This window comes from Dendrobates tinctorius, unplaced genomic scaffold (genome assembly GCF_039654945.1).
Source record: "Dendrobates tinctorius isolate UK_male_01 unplaced genomic scaffold, ASM3965494v1 ptg000084l, whole genome shotgun sequence".
Taxonomy (NCBI): Eukaryota; Metazoa; Chordata; class Amphibia; order Anura; family Dendrobatidae; genus Dendrobates; species Dendrobates tinctorius.
The window spans coordinates 38,969,318-38,993,241 of NW_027361752.1; the positions used below are offsets into that span (position 1 = coordinate 38,969,318).

The 23,924-nt window shown below is 45.4% G+C and overlaps 1 protein-coding gene across 1 annotated transcript; it reads right to left on the reverse strand.

The window, feature by feature from the left end:
- Positions 1-2,474: 2,474 nt before the first annotated feature.
- Positions 2,475-21,119, reverse strand: MRAP (melanocortin 2 receptor accessory protein). The gene is made up of 4 exons (XM_073584551.1): positions 20,920-21,119; positions 6,988-7,087; positions 2,794-2,887; positions 2,475-2,652 (listed from the first exon to the last, which is right to left on the reverse strand). Exons 1-3 carry the CDS (start codon positions 21,023-21,025, stop codon positions 2,797-2,799), a joined length of 297 nt encoding a protein of 98 aa, XP_073440652.1. The 5' UTR covers positions 21,026-21,119; the 3' UTR covers positions 2,475-2,652; positions 2,794-2,796.
- Positions 21,120-23,924: the final 2,805 nt, after the last annotated feature.

Genomic DNA, 23,924 nt, shown 5'->3' on the forward strand with positions numbered 1-23,924 from the left:
TTCTCTCAATCCAGCCAATTGGTTTAAGGGAATTGGGGGCTGGATAGCTGGGATCTTACAAAGTTTGTTACACATTGCTGCCTGTATCCTTGTTGTATATGTGATACTAAAATTTGCTCTTTGGTGTATTTCTGTATATATTAGGAAATTCTGCAATAGGACAGCTAATGATGATACCAAAGACGTCGTCACCCCTGCTCTTCTCTACACGATCTCAAAAGGTTACTTGATGAAGATGTTGAAGCGAAGCGCATGGCTATCTACAAAATATCTCCACCACTGTCATCAAAAATTGTTATTCGTAAATTGTAGCATACAGGGGGGATGGGTGCGCCGCAACAGCCATGACTGATAACACGGCATTAGCTATGTGAAGACCAGTACCCCTCAAGCTTATGGCTTGGGATAGTACCTCTGATGCTGCATATTAGTTAGCAAAATTTATCTAGGGGGGATTGTGAAGTACAATATTTAGATATACGGGACATCTTGCTCTCAAAGATTCCCATTTTTGTGCTTGCGACGCCATTTTGTTTACGAGTTAAATTTTGTAACTAGGAGAAAGTTCACAGCTGTAGTGAAACCAGACTGTCCCAGTCCAAACAAGATATAAGATATGAGACCCTGATGAATGTGCTATTGTTCTGTTCTCTACGTCACATAACTAGGGAAATATTCCGATTTTCTTGCAATACTATTGGCTTATAAAGTAAATGTGTTATGACGATGCTATTGGTAGCTGGGTACTTTGCATAATTAAGCAAAATACTATAAAAAAGGTGACATAATAAACGGGGTTAGTGATCTGCCTTGATCCTCCCATACAGTGGCATACGTCTCCGTCTGGTAATTCCCAGTTGCTAGCAATGCCCTTTGTATTAATTTGGAAATCACTTGGTCAACCGTGAAGGGTTAATTTAGCCCTCCCTCAATAGCTACCTCGACACTGTCACATTGTGGAAGGATGATCTTTATTCTCATTTGCACAGGGAAAGACTAGAGACAATGGGATGAAACTGAAAGGGGGGGAGACAGATTAGATATTAGAAAGAACTTTTTGACAGGGTGATCAATGAGTGGAACAGGCTGCCACAAGAGGTGGTGAGTTCTTCTCCAATGGAAGTCTTCAAACAGGCTGGACAGATATCTGTCTAGGATGATTTGGTGAATCCTGCATTGAGCAGGGGGTTGGACCAAATGACCCAGGCGGTCACTTCCAACTCTATCATTCTATGATCAATGACAGCTTGAAGTCTTTTGTGGTAGTTGTGGATGAGGTTCTTTATTTTCTCAGATGGTAAAGCTGTCCGTTCTTCTTGGTAAAAAGCCTCCAGTTCCTGTAAATTCCTGGGCTGTCAAGTATGAACTGCGCGCTTGAGATCTCCCCAGAGTGGCTCAATGATTTTGAGGTCTGGAGACTGAGATGGCTGCTCCAGAACCTTCACTTTGATCTGCTGTAGCCAATGACAGGTTGACTTGGCCTTGTGTTTTGGATTGTTCTCATGTTGGAACGTGCAAGTACATCCCATACGCAGCTTTCGGGCTGCTGCTAACGTGCTGCATTCATCTTTCCTTCAACTTTGACCAAGTTTCCTGTGCCCTTTGCAGCTCACACATCCCCAAAACATCAGTTGATTCACCTCTGTGCTTTACAGTAGGAATGGTGTTCCTTTCATCATAGGCCTTGTTGACCTCTCTCCAAATGTAACGTTTATGGTTGTGGCCAAAAAGTTCAGTTTTGGTCTCATCACTAATTATCTTGTTGCAGACTTGCAGACGTTTTGAAGCTTGTCTCTGTGCTGTTTTGCCTAATGTTGGTGAGATATTTTGTGGCATTGGCGCAGTAATGGCTTTCTTCTGGTGACTCTATCATGCAGCCCATTTTTCTTCATATGCCTCCTTATTGTGTATCTTGAAACAGCCACACCGCTAGTTATCAGAGAGTCCAGTATTTTAGCTGATGTTACTTGTGGGTTTTTCTTTGCATCCTGAACAATGTTCCTGGCAGTTGTGGATGAAATTTTTGTTGGTCTACCTAACTGTGGTTTTGTTTCTACGGAGCCCCTGATTTTCCATTTGTTAATCACAATTTGAATGCTGACTGGCATTATCAATTCCTTGGATATCTTTTTGTATCTATTTCCTGTTTTGTACAATTCAACTACCTTTTCCCGTAGATCCGTTGACAATTATTTTGTGTCCCTAGCAGCAAAAAGGATGAGGAAGTTGCACACAGCAGATTTGGGAAGTTGCAGGAATCTTCCCATGAATGAAGCTGTACTATCCCTTGAGATCTAGGGCATCCAACATGTATTACCGTTAGGCCCGTTTCATACGTTTGTGAAATATGGACTATACTTGCATTTATGTTTGAGAGGCAGCAGTTGGGTCGGATTTTGTGATGCAAGCACAGTCCTTATTTTACGGGCATGTGAAATTAGCGGTACTGAACTGTTTGGCCACAACAACATTCTGTGCTGACTGACTCCATTTAAATAATAAAACCCTGGCTGTTAGACAGTGCCACTAGGGGGAGCTTACTGCATACAGATTTATCCAGCTCACGTTGTACAGGGAAGTGTGATGTGTTGCCTCCGGTGTTGACTGTCGGCGGCCAGAAATTTGTAATTTTGTTTGTCTGGAGTTTTGAATCTGAATTAAAGTGGAAAAAAAAACATTTTAATTTGGGGCCTTCCAGGTGTCTAAATTCATTCATCCCTGCAGAGAAATACTTCTCATAATGTAATTTAAAAATATATACAGTATATATGTCCACGATTTGTGATTACTTACATTCTAGCTTGGGCAGGGACGGTGATGTGGATTTTCTTCTGTGGCTTCTGCGTTTCCATTAAGATGTACCAATTGGTTTCTCCTGGCTGTGAAACTGTCAATAACATGAATGTCAGAATTAGGAGATGATTGATCTGTGTCCTCCCCCAATGTCACATTTAGGCAATCCATTTTAAAATGCCGTGTTGAGGGCCGCAGCAGCGAATAGGGAGGATCCCATTCACATTAGATAGTGGGCAGATAGTTTCAAAATCGACAGTTTTTTATGAAAGGTTTTACTTCCCGACAGTTATGTGGTTCCACGCAATGTTTTATTAGGGTAAGTTCACACAGGACTTTTTTGCTGAGTTTTTTTTCATGTGTTTTTTTTTTATAATTTTGAGCTGCTTTTTCCATTACCAGCAAAGACTGTGAGATTTCAGAAATCTCATGCACACAGATTGGTTTTTCGTGTGATCAGGATTTTGTGCTTTGCTGTGTTTTTTGGACATAGAGCATGTCACTTCTTTCAGCGTTTTTGCTGCATTTTTTCAGCGTTTTTCACCCATTGACTTGAATGGGTGTTGAAAAAAACCGCTGCAAAACCCACCAAAAATGCAGATGTCATTATTTGCAGCATTTTTGCTGCAGAAAAGTCATGGACATTAGCATGGATAAAGAGACAAAAAAAAAGCAGCACCAAAAACGCACCTAAACCTGTGTTTTTGCCGCAGCTTCTTTCCTGCCAAGAAGATCAGGTTTTGCTGCAGAAAAAAAAAGCAGCAAAAAAGTCCTGTGTGAACTTAAGGCCCCTTTACAGTTAGCGATGCACCAGCGATCCCGACCACGATTCGACCCGGTCAGGATCGCTGGTGCATCGCTAAATGGTCGCTAGTGAGCTGCCAAACAGGCAGATCTCACCAGAGATGCAGCAGCGATACAGCGGTCGTTACTTACCTTTCACATGCAGCGATCCTGGCGTCCTCCCGTCCACGTCCACGCGTCGCTCGTCGGCGCCAGCAGGAAGTGGCCGACGAGAAATGGAGCTGCACGATCAGCGATGGACAGCGGGGGAGCCGGTCGGAGGCATCACACATAGCGATATCGCTAGCAATATCGCTGCTGCGTCACCAAATCGGTGATGCTTTAGCGATATCGCTATGTGTAAAACTCCCTTTACCCTTAATGTTTTGTCACTCTGGACACATTGTGTCCTGTGCATGATATCGCTGACTGTTCATTGCCATGTGTCCGATATGATGCTTTATTGCCTGGGGCAAGGAGCCATAACCGAGGAGGACCATGGAGCCAGTAGTGTGGACCGTGTGAAAGATAAATGTCTCTCTTCAAAGTCAGATGCAGCCTATGCAGAGGTCTTCCAAAAAGCTAGATGCCAATCAGACCCATATTTCTACTGGGGTGATGGGAGGCAGAACCAGGTACCATGAAGCCTCTACCATCACTCTGGCTTTACTTGCTGCCCCCTTTCCTATGCTGCAGCATGCTTTCTAAATTATATGGTCAGCTTTAGTGTAACTAATAGAGGGCAAGAGCTTGAAATATAGACCCAACACTCTTATTAATGGGGTTGTCTGTCGCTAGAATGAGAAAACAGTGTTTAGGAGGGGTGGTGTCCATTTTTTTTTCTAATTATGGGCAACCCCACCTTTTAAAGGGAATCTGTCACCAGGTTTTTGCTACCACATCTGAGAGCAATCGATAAGGTAGGGGAAGAAACCTTGATCCCAGCAATGTGTCTCTTACTGGGCTGCTTTCTGTAGTTCTGATAAAATCACTGTTTTCTCTGCTGCAGTTCTACCAGCTCTCTGAATGCTGAGCTCTGTATAACTCCGCCCACACCACTGATTGGTAGATTTCTGCCTATGCACAGGGTATATAGAAAACTGACAATCAGCAAAGGAAGCGTGGTTGGACTAGATGGCAGCTGGTTTACTAATCTTCTAGTGATGATCTCCTGCTGATTAAACCAGTGATTTTATCAAAACTACAGCAAGCAGCCCTGTTATGGATGGGTCACCGAGGAGAAAAAAAAAAAACAAAAGCTAAGTCACAGAAAATCAGGGAGGTTGGTAACTTTGCAGATTGCAGATCCCTGATCCTAACCACACAACTAGCAGCAGCCGTGGAGCGTACCTACGATGATCCTAGACGCTTCGTCACAGCCGGAGAACTACATAAGCCTGAAGCAAGAAAAGGGGAAAACTAACTGCCCCAGAGCAGACCCCAAAGGAAAGACAGCCCCCACACATGTATTGACGGTGAAACAAGATGAAAGCACAAACATGCAGGAAAATAGGCTGAGCAAACGATGGGGCCCAAACTATCTAGAAAGGATAGGAAAGGAAAGACACTGTCTGCAGTCTGCCCAAAAAACCCTACAAAAATAATGTCCAACACTTCTGATAGCAAAATTAACCCTGAAGTCACTAGACTTCTCCCACTATATCAGCACTCTGAAATATTCTGAGACAGAGCAAAAAGAGGCCAATCTAAAAAGGGACAAAAAGCAAATTGGCAAATACAGGTAAATAAGAGTGGAAATTCAGCACAGCCCCAGCCGGGGCTGGCTGACCACACAAAAAAACTGAATAGACCAACAAAATAAAGTGTGAACATTAGCATAAAAACTTAGCTTTAGATGACTGGAACAGAGCTGAAAACCAAGACCTGACAAGCCAGAAGGAATCACCAGCACCAGAATAGGGCGTCGGCTGTCTTAAATCCAGTCTGAGATTCCTGAGGTCCAATCGTCATCCTCATTATCAGGTGGCAGATCTCTACTGATTAAATCAGCCTCACTACCTCCTGTTACCACCAGAGGGAGCCTGGCGGGAGAACTCACAACTGGTGGACCAGAAAATGAACTCACAACACAGCCCAGTAAGTAACAAATCTCTGCAATCATAATAACCTGAGTGCTACAAACAAGATAATGTTATAAAGCTGAATTATCCTTGATGATCCAGTAGAATAGAACAGACTGCAATCTCCTCTCCAGTAACTGCTATTATTACAGATGACACTACCGTCCACCGGGCACCTGTGCCCCTGAGGTCTGTTCTAAAATAGTGCCAGGCTCAATCCATAATGAGCGCTAAATAAAGACCCTGATGAAATGTGAACATCGCGAGCACTAATGTCATTTCCTTTGGCTTGTCTCAAGCTGTTGTCTGGAATAATATTGATGCGGAAAGTGAAAAACTAAATCTAAGAAAAGAGATATAAATCAACTAAATAGAGCATGGTTGCCAATGGGAAGGATGAGAGTCGAGAATTGCATGCTAAGTCACAGGAATGTATAGAATGGGCCCTAATTAGTGATGAGCGTGTGTGCGTGGATAAGGTGTTATCTCAGCATGCTTGTGTGCTAATAGTGTCTTTGGCGTGCTTGAAAAATATGTCCGAGTCCCTGCTGCTGCATGTTTCGCAGCTGTTCGACAGCCAGAATGCATGCAGGGATCTCCTAACAAACAGACAATCCCTGCATGTGTTGCGGTTGGCGAACAGCCACGGGGACTCGAACATATTTTTTGAGCATGCCGAAGTCACTCGGTCAGCACATGAGCATGCTCGTATAACACCTTATCCGAGCACGGTCACTCATCACTAGCCCATAATTATTCTCGTCGTTCATGGAACGGTCACTTCTTTTAGCTTCTCAATGGTTTTTAAAGCCTCAAGTTCCTAAAAGAAAATCAGGAGACGGAACGTAAGCAAAGCAAGTCACTAGTTATGGAGAGTACCCGACTGTAAAAGACAGTGTGCACGTACCTAAAGCGTCTACTAAAAACTGAATGACCTGATTTTTGCTGGGGGGGGGGCTTGTTTCCCTGCAGTGCCTCTAGAGGGCAAATATGGTATTACACTAAGCGGTGCAGTAAATGATTGTCTATGTAATACATCAACGAGCCGGGTCCTCCAGAGCGCAGCCACTGATTTCCACTCCGGGTCATCATAGAAGAGGATCCTGAGTTGTTGACCCTGTTTATGACATCCATGCTCCCTAATATGACTTGGTCAGTGGCTGTTAAGATTATCCATAATCCCTTTAAATGATATTTTTTATAATTTAAAATGCTGTTTAAAAAGAAAATCTATATAAATGTTATCCATCGACATGAAACAGCCTGCATTACATATTGGACAACTGTGTCTAATCACGCTGGGTTATGTCTGTACATTCAGTCCACTTACTTGGCTTCGGGGGAGTCTGTCCTGGACATGTACAATAAAATGAGGAACAGAAACACTGAAAAGGCAGCGAGACCAATCCATACAGCAATAACAATTGAATCTGCAGATACAATAAAACACAGAATTGAATTAGTTACATAATGCCATCCGGCTGGATTCAATTATAAGGCAACTTCTATTTTTAATATTTCCAGAATGTTTGTTTTATGCCGATGACATCCAGTCTTCAGTGGTATTTGTGGATGCCCGAATGGAAAGAACCAGGTTAATGGTTATTCCGGTGCAAAATGAGCAAAAAGACAATAGCGACACAGTTTTAAATTAAAAAGTCATGTCTTTCCATATTATATTTACAGTTTGTATTTTTACCTCTTAAATTATATTTCTTGGATTTAGATATTGATGATCTGTCCTTAGGATAAGTCCTCAATATCAAATTGCTGGGGTTCTGATAAGCTGTTTGAATGTCCCATGGCGGCAGGAAATAAACCATGTATGGAACCACCTCCCCCCACAGCTCCGTATACTGTGTAGTGGCCGTTCTGGTAGTGTATGTTGTTGTGAGTTCATTTTCCCCTTCACCGTCGATGTCTGATGAACTCCCTCTTCTGGTGAAGGAAGGTAGTGAGGCTGATTACCAAACACCTGATCTGGTTGATGATGACTGGCTAACAGGAACTTCTTACTGGATATAAGGCAGCCGACGCCCTTCTGAGTCGCTGGTGATTTCTCTGCTGGATTCTTGGAGACCAGTCTGATTCCTGCTTCCCAAAGATAAGTTTTTGCTCTGCTATTGAACTTATTAGTTTTGTTTTGTTTACCTTGTTTTTTGGAGTTCAGTCATCCCCGGTCGGGGGTGTGCTGAGTTCCATTTTTGTCTCTGATCAGTTTTTCTCTTTGCTCTGTCTTCAGAATATACCTGAGTGCTGATATAGTCATTTTGAAGTCCTAGCGACTTCAGGGCCTGTTTTTCCTATCAGACGGTTGGGACATTTTTTTGGTAGGGTTTTTTACGGATTGCAGACAGCAGCTTTTCTATCCTGTCCTTTTTAGTTAGCTTGGGCCCCATCGTTTGCTCAACCTATCTTTCTATCTGTGTTAGTGTTTTCATCTTGCTTCACCATCATTATATGTTGGGGGCTGCCTATTGCTTTGGGGTCTGCTCTGGGGCAGTTTAGATTTCCCCTTTCTTTCTTTAGGCCCATTTAGTTCTCCGGCTGTGATCGAGGGGTCTAGGGCATCGTAGGAACCCCCCACGGCTACTGTTAGTTGTTGTGGATAGGATCAGGGGTCTGCAATCCGATAGCTACCAACATCTCCGGTTTTCTGGACTTAGCTTGTATTTTTGTTTTTTCCTCCTTCGGTGACTCATTCATAACAGTATGTTATATTACCTTCATTGGAAGTTTAGTTGCAATGCATGGAAGGGCCACAGCACAATGCATGCAGTATGTGGTGTATAGACTTCATACACTTTTTATTCGGTCGTCCATGACAGCACCACCTGAGAGAGGGGATCCGCCCTTTAGGAACAGGAAACCTACAGATACAAAAAGGGTGGCACCTCTCCCACGCATCAGTTGGTTTCCTGTTCCTAGAGGACAGGACTCTCTACAGATCGTCCGTCATGGAGTCGTCATGAATGCCCAGGCCGGCTGACCGACCCAGGTAGCGAGGGGGTCTCCTACCTCGGTCAGTGCGGGGTCCCTGGAAGCGCCACGGTGGGGCCGGGTAGGTCACCACGGCAGTGGACGAAGCAGGTGGAGCAGGGGTCCGGTGGATACCGTCTCCGGAACGCCAGCACCTGGTATGTATGCCCCGGGTTTCCTGCTGCGCTCCCCCGGGTCCGGTCCTCCCGGTCGATGCTGGCCCCTGGCGGCGGTCATGGCGGCGTGCGCGGGGGCTAGGAGGCATTCCGAGCAGGGGCGCCGCGCCGGCTCCTTCGTGCGCGCTCCCGCAAGGCTCTGGTGAGCGGTGGAAGTGACGCGGCGGAAGGGGCGGAGCCGAAAACGCCGATACCGGAAGTCGGGTGCCGGCCGGCCTCCAATGCGCGCCGCGGGTGCACGCCTGTCCGGGGGTCACGCGGCGGCCTGGGTAAGGCGGGGGGGGCCGGAGCATGGGGGAGGGAGTGCGCGAGAGGATCCCGGGTGGGTGGTGCTATGGCCAGATACCTGCTGACCCGGACACCAAGAGGCCATATAAGGCAGATGGGGACGCTGCTGGGGTGCTTCCGAAGGCCCCAGCGATGGATACGATGGAAGCCCCCGTAGACCAGCAGGACGAGGCGCAGGAGCGCCCGCAAAAACAGGCCACGACAAAACCGCATACGAGTGTCCAGCAGAAGAAGCAGAGACGAACAAGCGACCAAAGCCGCGAAAGTTCCTCCAGGCTAAAGGATCCCCCTGCCTCCCTCCGTGATCCGGTACCTGCTTCATCTGCATGGGTAAGAGATCTCCGTGAATGTACCCTGATGCAGTGTTCCCTTATGTTTTTTTTGCAGGGGAAGAAAGCTACGGGAAAACAGTAGCACAGGGAATGTGCCCTCTGTAGTTCCCCCCTACCAGATGGCCACCCTAAAAAATTATGTCAGCCATGCATACGACAGACGGTAGGGGTTAATAAAGACAGGGAGTCCAGGGGTAGATTGTCAGGCCCTTATACTCTCCCCCGTTTATGCAGGTAGCGGAAGAGACACCTGACTTCACTTCAAGCCTGAGAGAGATGATCAGGGCAGAAATGAAAGTCTTACCTCAAGGTGAACCTTCTAGGAGAAGAGAGGCTAGTGGTTCAGGCTCGGAGGCCTCAGTCACCCCTAGGAAAGGTGACAACTCCTCGGACTCATCGGCCTCCTCGTCTTCCTCGGATGAAGACTCTAGCCGGTTCTGCTTCCCTTTAGATCAGATGGGCAGATTAGTGAAAGCAATACGGTCCACCATGGGGGTAGCGGACAAAAAACGGGAACTCTCAGCACAGGACATAATGTTCGGGGGTCTAGACCCCAAAAAACGCAGAGCTTTTCCATTAAACGATAACATCCAGAGCCTAATTGACAGAGAATGGAAGAGACCGGAAAAAAGGGGCACCATGCCACCAGCCTTTAAGCGGAGATACCCCTTTGATAACCCGGTAGTAAATAGATGGGATAAAGCCCCGAAACTAGACGCAGCAGTAGCCAAAGCGTCCAAAAAATCCGCCATACCATTTGACGATATGGCCTCCTTGAAAGATCCGCTAGATAAAAAAGCAGATTCTTTTCTTAAAGGGACATGGGAGATGTCAGCAGGCGCATTAAGACCAGCGGTAGCTGCCACCTGTACAGCCAGATCCATGATGGTCTGGCCAGATCAGCTGGATTCCGAGCTAAAAGACCGAGCTTCAAGAACATCTATTCGGAAAAGTTTGCCGATCATTCAGAATGCAGCGGCATTTTTAGCCGATGCTTCAGCAGACTCTGCAAGAATGGCGGCTAAAGCCGCGGGTCTATCTAATGCAGAGCGAAGAGCGCTCTGGTTAAAATGCTGGCCGGGAGATAATAATAATAATAATAATCTTTATTTATATAGCGCCAACATATTCCGCAGCGCTTTACAGTTTAACAGTTTCAAAACACAAGTCATAAGTAACAACGCTAACAATACAATAATTAAAGCAAAATAAGACGACCCTGCTCGTGAGAGCGTACAATCTACAATGAGGTGAGGGAGATACAGAGTACAGGTGTGTATTTACAATGGTGTATTTACAATGAAGGTCCAGCCATCTTGCAGGAGTGAAGGATGGATGGAGATAGTGAATGGGCTACACACGCACACTTACACAGAGAATGACTTTGATTAGTGAATGTGATAGGCCGCTCTGAACAGGTGTGTTTTGAGGGAGCGCCTAAAACTATGCAAATTGTGGATAGTCCTGATTTCTTGGGGTAGAGCATTCCAGAGGATAGGAGCAGCACGGGAGAAGTCTTGGAGTCGGGAGTGGGAGGTACAGATTAGTGCAGAGGTTAGTCGAAAGTCGTTTGCAGAGCGCAGCGATCGGCTAGGCCGATAGACAGAAATGAGAGAAGAGATGTAAGGGGGTGCCGCACTGTGGAGAGCTTTGTGGGTGAGAACAAGTACTTTGAATTGGATCCTATAATGAATGGGCAGCCAATGTAAGGACTGGCGAAGAGCGGACGCGTCCGAGTACCGATTACCCAGATGGACGATCCTGGCTGCTGCATTGAGTATGGACTGGAGAGGGGATAGTCGAGTGACGGGGAGGCCAATTAATAGAGCGTTGCAGTAATCCAGCCGGGAGTGGATCAATGCTACAGTGAGGGTTTTTGTTGTTTCCATAGTGAGAAAAGGGCGGATTCTAGAGATGTTCTTTAGGTGTAAGCGGCAAGAGCGGGCAAGGGATTGTATATGGGATGTAAAGGAGAGATTGGTGTCAAACATAACACCCAGACAGCGCACCTGCTGCCGGGGTGTTATTGTGGTACCACCCACGGAGAAGGAAATGTCAGATTTAGGGAGGTTAGTAGATGGCGGGAGCAGAAGAAGTTCAGTTTTGGAGAGGTTGAGTTTCAGATAGAGAGCGGACATGATATTGGAGACTGCGGACAGACAGTCACTGGCGTTCTGTAGTACAGCGGGGGTAAGGTCGGGGGAAGACGTGTATAGTTGTGTGTCATCAGCATAAAGATGGTACTGAAAGCCAAATCTGCTGATGGTCTGTCCAATTGGGGTCGTGTAGAGAGAGAAAAGAAGGGGGCCAAGGACTGAGCCCTGAGGTACCCCGACAGCAAGAGGAAGAGGAGATGACGTGGAGCCAGAGAACAAAACACTGAAGGAGTGGTCAGAGAGATAGGAAGAGAACCAGGAGAGTGCAGTGTCCTTAATGCCTAGTGACTGGAGCCTAGAGAGTAGGAGATGGTGGTCAACAGTATCGAAAGCTGCAGATAGGTCAAGAAGAATGAGCAGAGAGTGGTCACCGTTACGTTTTGCTGTCAGAAGGTCATTGGTCACTTTGATGAGTGCAGTTTCAGTCGAATGTAGGGGGCGGAAGCCGGACTGTGAAGGGTCTAGAAGGGAGTGAATGGAGAGGTAACGGGTAAGGCGGGAGTAAACTAGGCGTTCCAAAAGTTTAGAGATGAAGGGGAGATTGGAGACTGGTCTGTAGTTGTTTGTGCTGGATGAGTCGAGAGCAGGTTTCTTTAGTAGTGGAGTAACGATGGCGTGTTTGAAGGAGGATGGGAAAATGCCCGAGGAGAGGGAGAGATTAAAGATTGTAGTTAGGTGGGTTGTGACGACTGGAGAGAGAGACTGGAGGAGATGTGAGGGAATGGGGTCGGTAGTGCATGTAGTCGGACGAGAAGAAGAGAGGAGTCTGGAGACTTCTTCTTCTGTTATGGGATCAAATGTGGAGAGTGAGCCAGGGGAGATGTAGGAAGGGATGGGAGTCACAGCACTTGGTGGTTGGGAGCAGATTTCTTGACGGATATTATCTATTTTTTCTGTAAAGTGGGAGGCCAGGTCATCAGCACAAATGTCTGTGATAGGGGCTTGTGCTTTTGGCCTGAGGAGGGAGTGAAAAGTGTCAAAAAGTTTCTTGGGGTTGTTGGCTAGTGAGGAGATCAGGGTGGTGAAGTAGGTCTGTTTGGCAAGGTGAAGGGCAGCGTTATAGGTTCTTAACATAAATTTGAAGTGGATGAAGTTTTCTGGTGTGCGGGTTTTTCTCCATAGGCGTTCAGCACTCCTGGAGCATCGCTGGAGAAGTTGAGTTTGCGATGTGAGCCAGGTCTCTTTTACTCTGTGTTTGGAGGTTCTGAGGGTGAGGGGAGCTACTTGGTCAAGGGTGCTTCTAAGAGTGTCATTGTAGTGATGAACAGCCAGATTAGGACAGGAAAGAGAGGAGATTGGGGACAGAGATGAGTGTAGGGAATCTGAAAGTGTCTGAGGGTTAATAGCTTGTAGATTTCTGACTGTGTGGTAGGTAGGAATGAGCTGGGGTGGGCGAGGATTTGTGAGCGTGAAGGAGAGAATGTTGTGGTCAGAGAGTGGAAGCGGTGAGTTGTTTAGGTGGGAGATTGAACAGAGCCGGCAGAAGACCAGATCAAGGGTGTTACCGTCCTTATGTGTCTCAGAGGTTGAAAGCTGTGAGAGGCCTAGAGAGGTGGTTAGTGATAGAAGCTGGGATGCAGATGTGGAATTAGGGCTGTTAATGGGGATGTTGAAGTCTTCCAGGATGAGGGTTGGTAGTTCTGAGGACATGAAGTGTGGCAGCCAGGCTGAAAAGTGGTCAAGGAAGAGGGTGGGTGAGCCTGGGGGCCGGTATATGACCGCTACCCTGAGGGAGAGGGGACGGAAGAGCCTGATGGTGTGGACCTCAAAAGAAGGGAATAAGAGTGATGGGACTGGGGGGATGACCTGGAAAGTGCATTGTGGGGACAGGAGTATGCCAACTCCACCACCAGGTCTGTTTGTGGGTCTCGGGGAGTGAGAGAATTGTAAGCCACCGTAGGAAATGGCAGCAGGAGAGACAGTGTCAGAATCCTGAATCCAGGTTTCAGTGAGGGCCAACAGATTAAGAGAGTTGTTCAGAAAGTAGTTGTGTAGGAAAGGAAGCTTGTTATAAGCAGACCGTGGATTCCAGAGGGCACAATTAAAAGATTGAGATGAGGGAGTGCAAGTAATGTTAATCAGATTATTGTGGTTTCGATATGAGGTAGGGTAGGGGTCGAGGTTGGGGGATGGTGGACCAGGGTTGGGGGAGATGTCCCCTGAAATCAGTAGGAGAAGGAAGATAAAGAGCCAATAGTTGTTGGAATTGTAAGTAGTTTTTTTCTGCGATGTGTTTGGGCAAGATGGGCTGAGGTTTCTCAGGAAGGTGAGGAGTGTGTGGGAGCTGTACATGGGAGAGGGAAGTATAGAGGGGCTGATGTGTATGAGTCGTGATGGAGGGGGATAGGGTGATGAATGTGGATGGCAAGGGAACACAGGAGGATAAAAATAAAGCACATGGTTAAAGGGGAAGGCAAGGTGTGAGTTACCTGACTCCTGCCCTGACTAACTGCCATGTATAACTGCCGCTTTGCTGGATGCTTATCTTCTGTGATGCCTTGCTTATGGGATGCTTGCGTGCTGTACCCCACACTGCGTGCTTCCCCTTAGCAACTACTACATATATAGGCCACACTACAGGGTCAGGAGAGAGGGATTGTGGGAGATGGTTGGGTATAATTTGGCAGCTGGGGCCAGCACACCAGGGGATGGTTTGATGATCAAAGGCACTAGACCAAGATGTGGCAAAATGCTATAGCACCTTCCACCTGATAAGATCTAGAAAGGCCCCAGTCACAGATCTAAAGCAGTAAGTATTACATACAGTGCAACAAATGAATTATACCAAAGCTTTAGCAAGCACATTTAAATATGCAGCAAAATGGTCAAGCAGCAGAAGTATGGAGTTGTACCATTTGGATATATTACAGCAGAGAAATAGAGGCAGCAGAGGTGGGAAGTTGTATCATTCAGGCTGCTTGCTGGCAGTGAATGGAGTAAATACATGCAGGGTTGCTCTGTTGATTACCATTTGGATATATTACAGCAGAGAAATAGAGGCAGCAGAGGTGGGAAGTTGTATCATTCAGGCTGCTTGCTGGCAGTGAATGGAGTAAATACATGCAGGGTGGGTCAGTTGATTACCATTTGGATATATTACAGCAGAGAAATAGAGGCAGCAGAGGTGGGAAGTTGTATCATTCAGGCTGCTTGCTGGCAGTGAATGGAGTAAATACATGCAGGGTGGGTCAGTTGATTACCATTTGGATATATTACAGCAGAGAAATAGAGGCAGCAGAGGTGGGAAGTTGTATCATTCAGGCTGCTTGCTGGCAGTGAATGGAGTAAATACATGCAGGGTGGGTCAGTTGATTACCTGTGTGAAGAGAGAAGATGAATGTTAATTCCATGCCATGTATAACTGCCGTTTTGCTGGATGCTTATCTTCTGTGATGCTTTGCTTATGGGATGCTTGCGTGCTGTACCCCACACTGCGTGCTTCCCCTTAGCAACTACTACATATATAGGCCACACTACAGGGTCAGGAGAGAGGGATTGTGGGAGATGGTTGGGTATAATTTGGCAGCTGGGGCCAGCACACCAGGGGATGGTTTGATGATCAAAGGCACTAGACCAAGATGTGGCAAAATGCTATAGCACCTTCCACCTGATAAGATCTAGAAAGGCCCCAGTCACAGATCTAAAGCAGTAAGTATTACATACAGTGCAACAAATGAATTATACCAAAGCTTTAGCAAGCACATTTAAATATGCAGCAAAATGGTCAAGCAGCAGAAGTATGGAGTTGTACCATTTGGATATATTACAGCAGAGAAATAGAGGCAGCAGAGGTGGGAAGTTGTATCATTCAGGCTGCTTGCTGGCAGTGAATGGAGTAAATACATGCAGGGTGGCTCAGTTGATTACCATTTGGATATATTACAGCAGAGAAATAGAGGCAGCAGAGGTGGGAAGTTGTATCATTCAGGCTGCTTGCTGGCAGTGAATGGAGTAAATACATGCAGGGAGATATTCAAGCCCGGTCCCGTCTCTGTTCCATTCCTTGCGAGGGGGAGTACCTATTCGGCCCCGTCTGGGACGAATTATTAGAAAAAGCTGGAGATGACAAAAAGAAATTTCCCAGTCTCCCAAACCCCTCTTACAGACGTCCCTTTACTAGGAAAGGTTTTTTCCGGAGAAGGCCGTCCAGAGATCAGGGCAGATGGGATGAGAAAAAAAGGAAAGGTACAGGATTCATGTTTGGAGGGGGACGCCAGGAAGGTCCAGCTCGGGATACGAAAAAGCCGCCCCAATGACTAGTTGCCCCGGTAGGAGGGAGACTAGCTGCCTTCTACCCATCCTGGTCTCTGATCTCTAATAGCAGCTGGATATTGGGGATAATAGCCGTGGGACTACGACTAGAGTTTTCTAGGGCTCCCCTTGATCAATTTAAAATCACCCCACTCAGGTGGTCTACTTCAGAACAAGCTGCCCTGGAGGCCGAGGTTCATGACCTGTGCGCCAAGAAAGTCCTAATAGAGGTTCCAGAGGGAGAATGGGGGAAGGGATTCTACTCCCCTCTGTTCCTGGTCCGCAAACCAGACAGCTCCTTTAGGACGATAATAAACCTTAAGGCCCTCAACAAGTTTCTGGTCATACGTCCGTTTAAAATGGAAACAATTAAATCTACAATAAAATTGCTGTTCCAAAACTGCTTTATGGTGGTGTTAGATTTAAAAGACGCATACTACCATATACCCATCCATGCAGGCCATCAGCGGTTTCTCAGAGTGGCGGTTCAGTTGGATGGGTCAATTCGACATTTCCAATATGCGGCCCTCCCCTTTGGAGTGGCAGTCGCTCCCCGAGTATTTACTAAAGTGATAGCGGAGGTCATGGCCCATCTACGTGAATCAGACATTCTGGTGATCCCCTACCTGGACGATTTTCTTATTGTAGGCAAAACGGCGAATCATTGTTTACAACAGCTACAAAAGGCAATGTCTGCCCTAGAACGGTTAGGATGGTTGCTGAACGTCAAAAAATCTCGGTTGCAACCAATGAGAGTCCAACAATTCTTGGGCCTAACCCTAGATTCTGAGAAACAGGAATGCCGTCTGCCTCCGGAGAAGCTTGTTCGCCTCCATTATCAGGTCCTGAACGCCTCCAATAACCCCACCATGTCCCTCAGGAAAGCCACGTCCCTTCTAGGCTCTCTCTCGGCCTGTATCCCGGCAGTCCAGTGGGCCCAGTTTCATGCAAGGAAACTACAGAGCGAGGTCTTATTACATCAAAAAGTCCTTGGGGTTTACTTGGAGGGACAGCTAACCTTGTCCCGTAACACAAGGGAGTCCCTAGAATGGTGGTTAGACAAGGATAATTTGTCTAAAGGGGTGCCCTGGGAGTATAACGTAACCCGCATAGTCACCACGGATGCTAGTCCTTCCGGTTGGGGAGCTCATATGGGTGAAATACTAGTCCAGGACCAATAGCAACATCATCAGTTAGGAATGTCGTCTAACCTAAAAGAATTGACAGCAGTAGAGCAGGCGGCTAAAAAGCTCCTTGTGTATCTACAGGGCCATCACGTGCGAGTGTTCTCCGACAATCAGGTCACCGTGGCATATATCAATCACCAAGGCGGGACCCGTTCCAGACCCCTGATGATTGTAGCAGAGCGGTTGTTCCAACTAGCAGAGCAATACTTTCTATCTTTAACAGCGCTGCATATAAAAGGAAGAGACAACATCACGGCAGACTTTTTAAGCCGCAATCAGCTAAAGCAAGGGGAATGGTCCCTAAACACCTCCATATTCAATCTGATTGTACAAAAGTGGGGATATCCAGAGGTAGACCTCTTCGCCACCAGAGACAACAGGAAATTGAAACAATTCTGCTCCCTAAATCCCAGAGAGAATCCTCTGGCGGTAGATGCCTTCCTGATAAAGTGGCCTACGCCTTCCCTCCCCTATCTCTTCTACCCCTGGTGATGAGGAAAATCAGGAAAGACAGAGCGAGGGTTATAGTTATCGCTCCATTTTGGCCCAGGAGAGCATGGTTCTCATGCCTCAGGACCATGTCGGTGTCCGATCCTTGGGTTCTGCCGGACATCCCGGATCTCCTGTCCCAGGGCCCAGTCTTCCATCCTCAGGTGGCTGGCCTACATCTGACGGCGTGGAGTTTGAACGGTCATTATTAGAAGAGAAGGGCTTCTCCTCAGACCTAATTAACACCCTACTTAAGAGTAGGAAAATCATTACCATGAAAATTTATATTAGAATTTGGAAAAAATTCCTTCAAAACTCAGGAGTAGTCGCTGGGGATTCAGCACCTATAATTCAGATATTAGAGTTCCTACAAAGAGGTCTGGACATGGGGCTTTCTACCAGTACCCTTAAAGTACAAGTGTCAGCCTTGAGGGCCCTTTTTAGCTGCAACATCGCTGGTAATTATTGGGTAAGCAGGTTCATTAAGGCGGCAGGTAGATCCAGGCCAATAATGAAGGATAGATTCATGCCGTGGGACTTGAACCTAGTCCTCACTGCTATGACGGAAACCCCATTCGAACCTATCTCGTCGGCTTCCCTAAAATACCTGTCCCTCAAAGTAGCCTTCCTGGTAGCTCTAACATCAGCCCGCAGAATAAGCGATATCCAGGCATTATCTAGGCGTCCTCCTTATTTACAGTTCAAAGAGGATAGGGTAATACTTAGACCTGATCCAGCGTACTTGCCTAAGGTAGTTTCTAGTTTCCATAGGACACAGGAAATAGTTCGCCCATCCTTCCTCCCTAATCCAACTAACGAGAAGGAAAAGAAACTACACACCCTGGATGTTAGGAGAGGCCTCATAGAATATCTGACAGTCACCGATCCCTGGAAGAAAGATAATGCCCTATTTATCTCTCATCAAGGCCCCAGGAAAGGTTGTAGGGCATCGAAAAATACACTAGCCAGATGGATTAGAGAGGCGATTTCAATAGCATACACCTCAAAGGGCAGGTCGCCACCCGGGAAGCTGAGGGCGCATTCCACCAGGGCCATGGCGACCTCATGGGCCGAAAGATCAGAAGTCTCCATTGACCAGATATGTAAGGCGGCTACTTGGTCCTCTCCGAGCACCTTTTATAGTCATTATAGGCTAGACCTGGGTGCTTCCACAGACCTCTCTTTTGGTATAAGGGTGCTGCAGGCTGTAGTCCCTCCCTAAAGCTGATATTACTCTCTGTAAATCTCTCAGGTGGTGCTGTCATGGACGACCGAATAAAGTCTTAGTTACTCACCGGTTAACGGTATTTTTCGGAGTCCATGACAGCACCCGTATATTCCCTCCCTTTAGTTTAATTTGGGTGTGCACGTCTATTTCTTGTATATGCTCACTGGTGATAAAAGTTTATAATTGTAAAGAATACTGTACATAAACCATGCATTAACCTTGAAAGTCCTCTTGTGCTCTGTAATCCAACTGATGCGTGGGAGAGGTGCCACCCTTTTTGTATCTGTAGGTTTCCTGTTCCTAAAGGGCGGATCCCCTCTCTCAGGTGGTGCTGTCATGGACTCCGAAAAATACCGTTAACCGGTGAGTAACTAAGACTTTTTTATTTTTGACCACAGTGGAATTGTCATTAGCTGATCAGTGAGGTTGCTGGGAGTAAGAAAACTAAAATCTTATATCTATTACATAAGTCTTGGAAACACCTTTAATACATATGGGTTGTCATGATTATATTGCCTTAATAATCCCAAATGTAAAATGATCTTGTGGTCAGGGAGAATCTGAAAGTTTTGATGCAGTTAGAATAATATGACTTCATTGCACATTGCTCTTGTTATAACGTAATAATCTGCAGAAATGCAAATTGGAAAAAAAAAAGGAACCACCATGGGATGAAATATTAGGCCTTCTTTTTGCTTTGTTAATTTTTTTTTTATTAGCCATTCATTATCAGCATCGAACTGGAAAAAAGGACAAATTTAAACTTTACTGTTCTCGTGCTCCACAACAGGTTTTTGGGTAAAGAAATAAAAAATACAAATGCTATATGAACAAATCCTTGCGGGTTTCCTATATAAAGGGTCGACTGCTGGAGCTACAGTTTGCAACACATGTTTTCTATAACAAAGTCCTACTGAAAAAGTACACAATAATCTGGCCTATTACAAGCCCATTCAGAATGGTGAAGGGTCCACCAACAAACCTCCTATAATCCTCTGACGTCAGAAAGCCCTGCAATTTAGGAAGATATGTTGGTTCCAAAAAGGATTTGCTTCTCAAGGTAGAGATTCAGCTAGTGGGAAATTTTTGGAGTAACTCTCACTAGGTAAAAAGCGACACAAAATAGCTTTTCCCAGTGTTACAGCAAGGATGCTTTTCCAGTTTTTGCCTCCACATAAGTTTACTCAAAGCCTACTTATCCACAGGGCACACAATCTAATCAATCTTTGAGCAGCTTTTTCAGCAAGAATTAAAGCAGCCAAGACCAAGTCAGTAGTGTCCTATGTAGAAGAAATGGCACATTATACCCAAACCCCAGAGAGAAAGGTTCCAATAACACTTTGAGGCTAGTGGCCCTATGCAGACCCTTGGCTGAGGCAACAATAGTGGAACTTTTACGGCCTCCTCTGCATCGCAGACAAGTGCAGGCGCTATCTGCCATTAAAACTAGCTCTGACTCATCTGCAAAACATACCAGGTTTGGGCATGCCAATATTTTTTTAAACTTGGACCCGTCAGTACAGTAGTTCGTTGACTTTTATTGGATGTGCTGTCTATATCTGCAGATCTTCGTTAGGATGAGTGTGCCACACCTGAACATTACGCATCTGTCCAGGCAGGCATGGGACAGTGGAACGTTGTCAGTGCCACTCGCCTTCTGATACAGAAGTAACATTGAAAAACCTATTAAGTGAGAAGTGCTATACAGATCTGAAAGAGAATAAGGCTTCTGTGCACATGGAGGTTTTTGAGGCGGTAAAAAACGACGAATATTCTAGTCTAAATGGGTAGACAGTAGTGATCGGAGCCAGCTCCAGTTGCACCTGTTAGCACCAGTGGCCAGCCATGTAACACAGTTGCTGAACCCACTCTGTGCATCTGCGCCTGACTTAGGACTAACATCTACGGAGTTAAAGTTACAGGTTTAGAAAAATATGGCTGCTTTCTTCTATAAACAATGTAACACGTCTGCGGGATACCTATGACGTCCTACCATACAGGGGCAGATGTGTAACTGTTTTTAGCACCGTCTCTTTAACACCCGATAAATGTAGGCAGTCTTGGGGAATAGTTCCCCTTTAGGATAATACAGCCGGTTTCCTTGTAGTCCTCTGTAGAATAGAATTGTCGTGTCTCCATAAACTTGGCTCCGCTACATCTGTAGAATTATACTCACATTTGTTGGCCTTCAGTTCACTTTCATCAAACGAAACCGGATCCAAGTAATCGTAGTAATATTCATATTCTGTGTGATTAGCAGCGTCGCCCACCCGACCGTCCATCACTGCATCGGACCTATAGCCCCGTCTTTTGTGTCCTGATCTGCGGTGGATGAGACTGGGTTTGTCTTCAGTTTATGTCATCACTATAAAAACTGTATTTTTATAATGTCTGCCTTTTTAGTTGCTCTTGACCGGTTATTTGCTTTGCCTGCTCCCTGCCGCCAACCCCCCCAATACTGATAAAAATCTTACGCAAACACACAGGGAACGGGTCAATGTTATATGGGAAATCAGAGAGTACACAGTGAACTCTCCTAGCAAGTACATGCACGGGAATATGCTGATATACAAATGCTGTCGTCGTGTGGATGAAGGAAGTGGGCAGCAGATACTTTAATCCTGAAAGCGACAGATCGTCTGTGGTTTAATAAAGATCATTTATGCAGAAGAAAGAGGAATATTCAATAAGGGCAATATGGATACGACGTGAGAATCTGCTGTTCTTGGAAGTCCCAATCTCAGGCGCAGGAGAAACTCTTGAAAATCTTGAATGGGCACAATCCATATAATTACCCCCCACACCACCCCAACCCTAAAATTCCAGTGTATGGTGTGTTTTTCTTTTATTAACAAATCTGATCTTTTGGAAATTTTAATATTACCTGTCTCCTGGTTTTCCGCATATACAGCTCTGGCAAAAATTAAGAGACCACTTTCAAATGTTCCGTTTGTCTGATTTTTCTCTTTATATTTTTGAGTAAAATGTGAATTGTTCTTTTATTCTGTAAACTACTGACAACATGTCTCCGAATTTCCAAGCACTAAATTTTGTATTTATTTTCAGGAAATGAGAAATGGACAAAATAACAAAACAATGCAGAGTGCTCGCAGACCTCAAATAATGCTAAGAAAACAAGTTCATAATCATTTAGAAACAACAATACTAATGTTTTAACTCAGGAAGAGTTCAGAAATCAATATTTTGTGGAATAACCATGATTGTTAATCCCAGCTTTCCTGCGTCTTGGCTGCTTTCCACCAGTCTTTCACACTGCTTCTGGCGCAAACATGTAAGCAGTTCTTCTTTGTGTGATGGCTTGTGACTATCCATCATCCTCTTGATTACATTCCAAAGGTTTTCAATGGGGTTCAGGTCTGGAGATTGGGCTGCCCATGACAGGGATTTGATGTGGTGGGCTCTTAACATTTGCCAGAGCTGTGTAGTCTAAAGTTGTCACTAGTGATGAGCGAACATGCCTAGATAAGGTATTATCTGCATGCTTGAGTGCTAAGAGTGTCTTCGAATACTATGTTAGAGTCCACGCGGCTGCATGTCCCATGGCTGTTCTTTCTCTTTCACTGCATTCAGCAAGGGTGGGCAATGCTCCTTGCAGGCCGGTCTACCCAGACAGGGCCCCTCCCAGGCTGCCATGCTAGCAAGAAAGCTGTAGGCGAAACGCTCTTCAGATGTGCTCCTTTGGTTGCCATGCAGGATTTATCTACCGCCTTTCACCTTATACCAGTGTTGGTCTGATTCTTTCTCTTACAGCTCATCCTATTAGATTCTGGTTCTTATTCATCATTCTGTCTGGACTTTACAACTTGGGATATAGGAAATTTGTTCTATATCCAAATGCACACCTATTTAGTTAGCAAACATTTACTTTGTTGATATTTTTTCATTTCCTAGTGAAGACCTTTTTACACAATACTGTAGGTGAGGGTTTTTGCATTTGATAATTATTCCTTTGGTAGGACCTTACTCCACTTTTTTCGTATTCATTTTATTCTGATGCCTACATCTGGAAATCATTGACTCGTGTTTTGTGCTAAACTTGTAGGCAAACTTCTTTGTTTTTTGGTGTTTTTATAATTATTACTATTTATTGGCTGTATCTGGAGGCTCCCTGTGTGGCTCATGCCTATGTCTGACACTCCTTTTTAGATTTTTTTTAATCATGTCTTGAAATTTGTTCAATAAAGATTTATCCTTTATTTACTCTTGGCTAATAGTCCTACTTTTCTATAGGTTGTGTGGTATTTATTATGGCAGAACCCTTGATAACTTTGGGTCTACTAGGTTTTCTTTTACTGGGGCTTGTCCCTTCAACTATGGACCAGTCCCAAACTTTAACTATGTCCCTACACTATGTGGCTGGCCAGATCTCCATCACAAACACTATGTATTACATTTATATACATTACACATGCTTAGAACGCTTCCCGGAGTCTATATTATGTCCTAAGCCTGGATTACCCATTACTATATATATATATATATATATATATATATATAATCATAATGCATGACCTTGTTCACATTATATTATTATATTGCGATTGGTGACTTCAGGGGCAGGGACACAATAGCACAGTCCACCACTCCTACATCTGTAGAGTGTCAATTCTTTCAGCTTTATCCACGCTAATGAGTGGGAAAATTTGACAACAAAAATACATGTAAAAAAGAAAAACCACAACAAAAAATGTGCGTATTTTACCGAGCATTTTTTCCTATCAATACATTGGGATTTGCAGCAGAATTTTCTGCGGCAGATCCTGAACGTGCAGACATACCCGATGTGGAAAAGCTTTGTAACTTAGTTCTTTCACTCGGCACAAGCCAATTTTTTCTAGACACATTCACATGTAGCAAAAATGTGGGGGCTTCAAAAACATCATAATTAGCCAGAAATAATTATATCTGCCCCAATGGTGCATGGCGTCCACCTGTGGATGGGGTTTTCCCAATTTTTGGCCCCCAGATGACTGTGACTGTGTCAGGACTGCCTACAAAAATTGGGACAGTGCCAACAAATTGGGGGACTGCATACAAAAGACCTGATTGGGATCACAGCTCACTGCATTCAGACATCGGTACAAATCGGTCGGAGATCGGGCCGCAATGCACTGACTGGCCGCAGGTCTCACCACTCGAGTGTGACAGTCTCATAGAAAT

Excerpts from the sequence above, each read along its gene's own strand:
- MRAP (XM_073584551.1), bottom strand. The coding sequence starts at position 21,025 with ATGGACGGTCGGGTGGGCGACGCTGCTAATCACACAGAATATGAATAT. Across the intron at positions 7,088-20,919 it reads TGAACTGAAGGCCAACAAAT|ATTCAATTGTTATTGCTGTA; the intron begins GTGAGTATAATT and ends TTGTATCTGCAG. Across the intron at positions 2,888-6,987 it reads ACAGACTCCCCCGAAGCCAA|TTTCACAGCCAGGAGAAACC; the intron begins GTAAGTGGACTG and ends TGTTATTGACAG.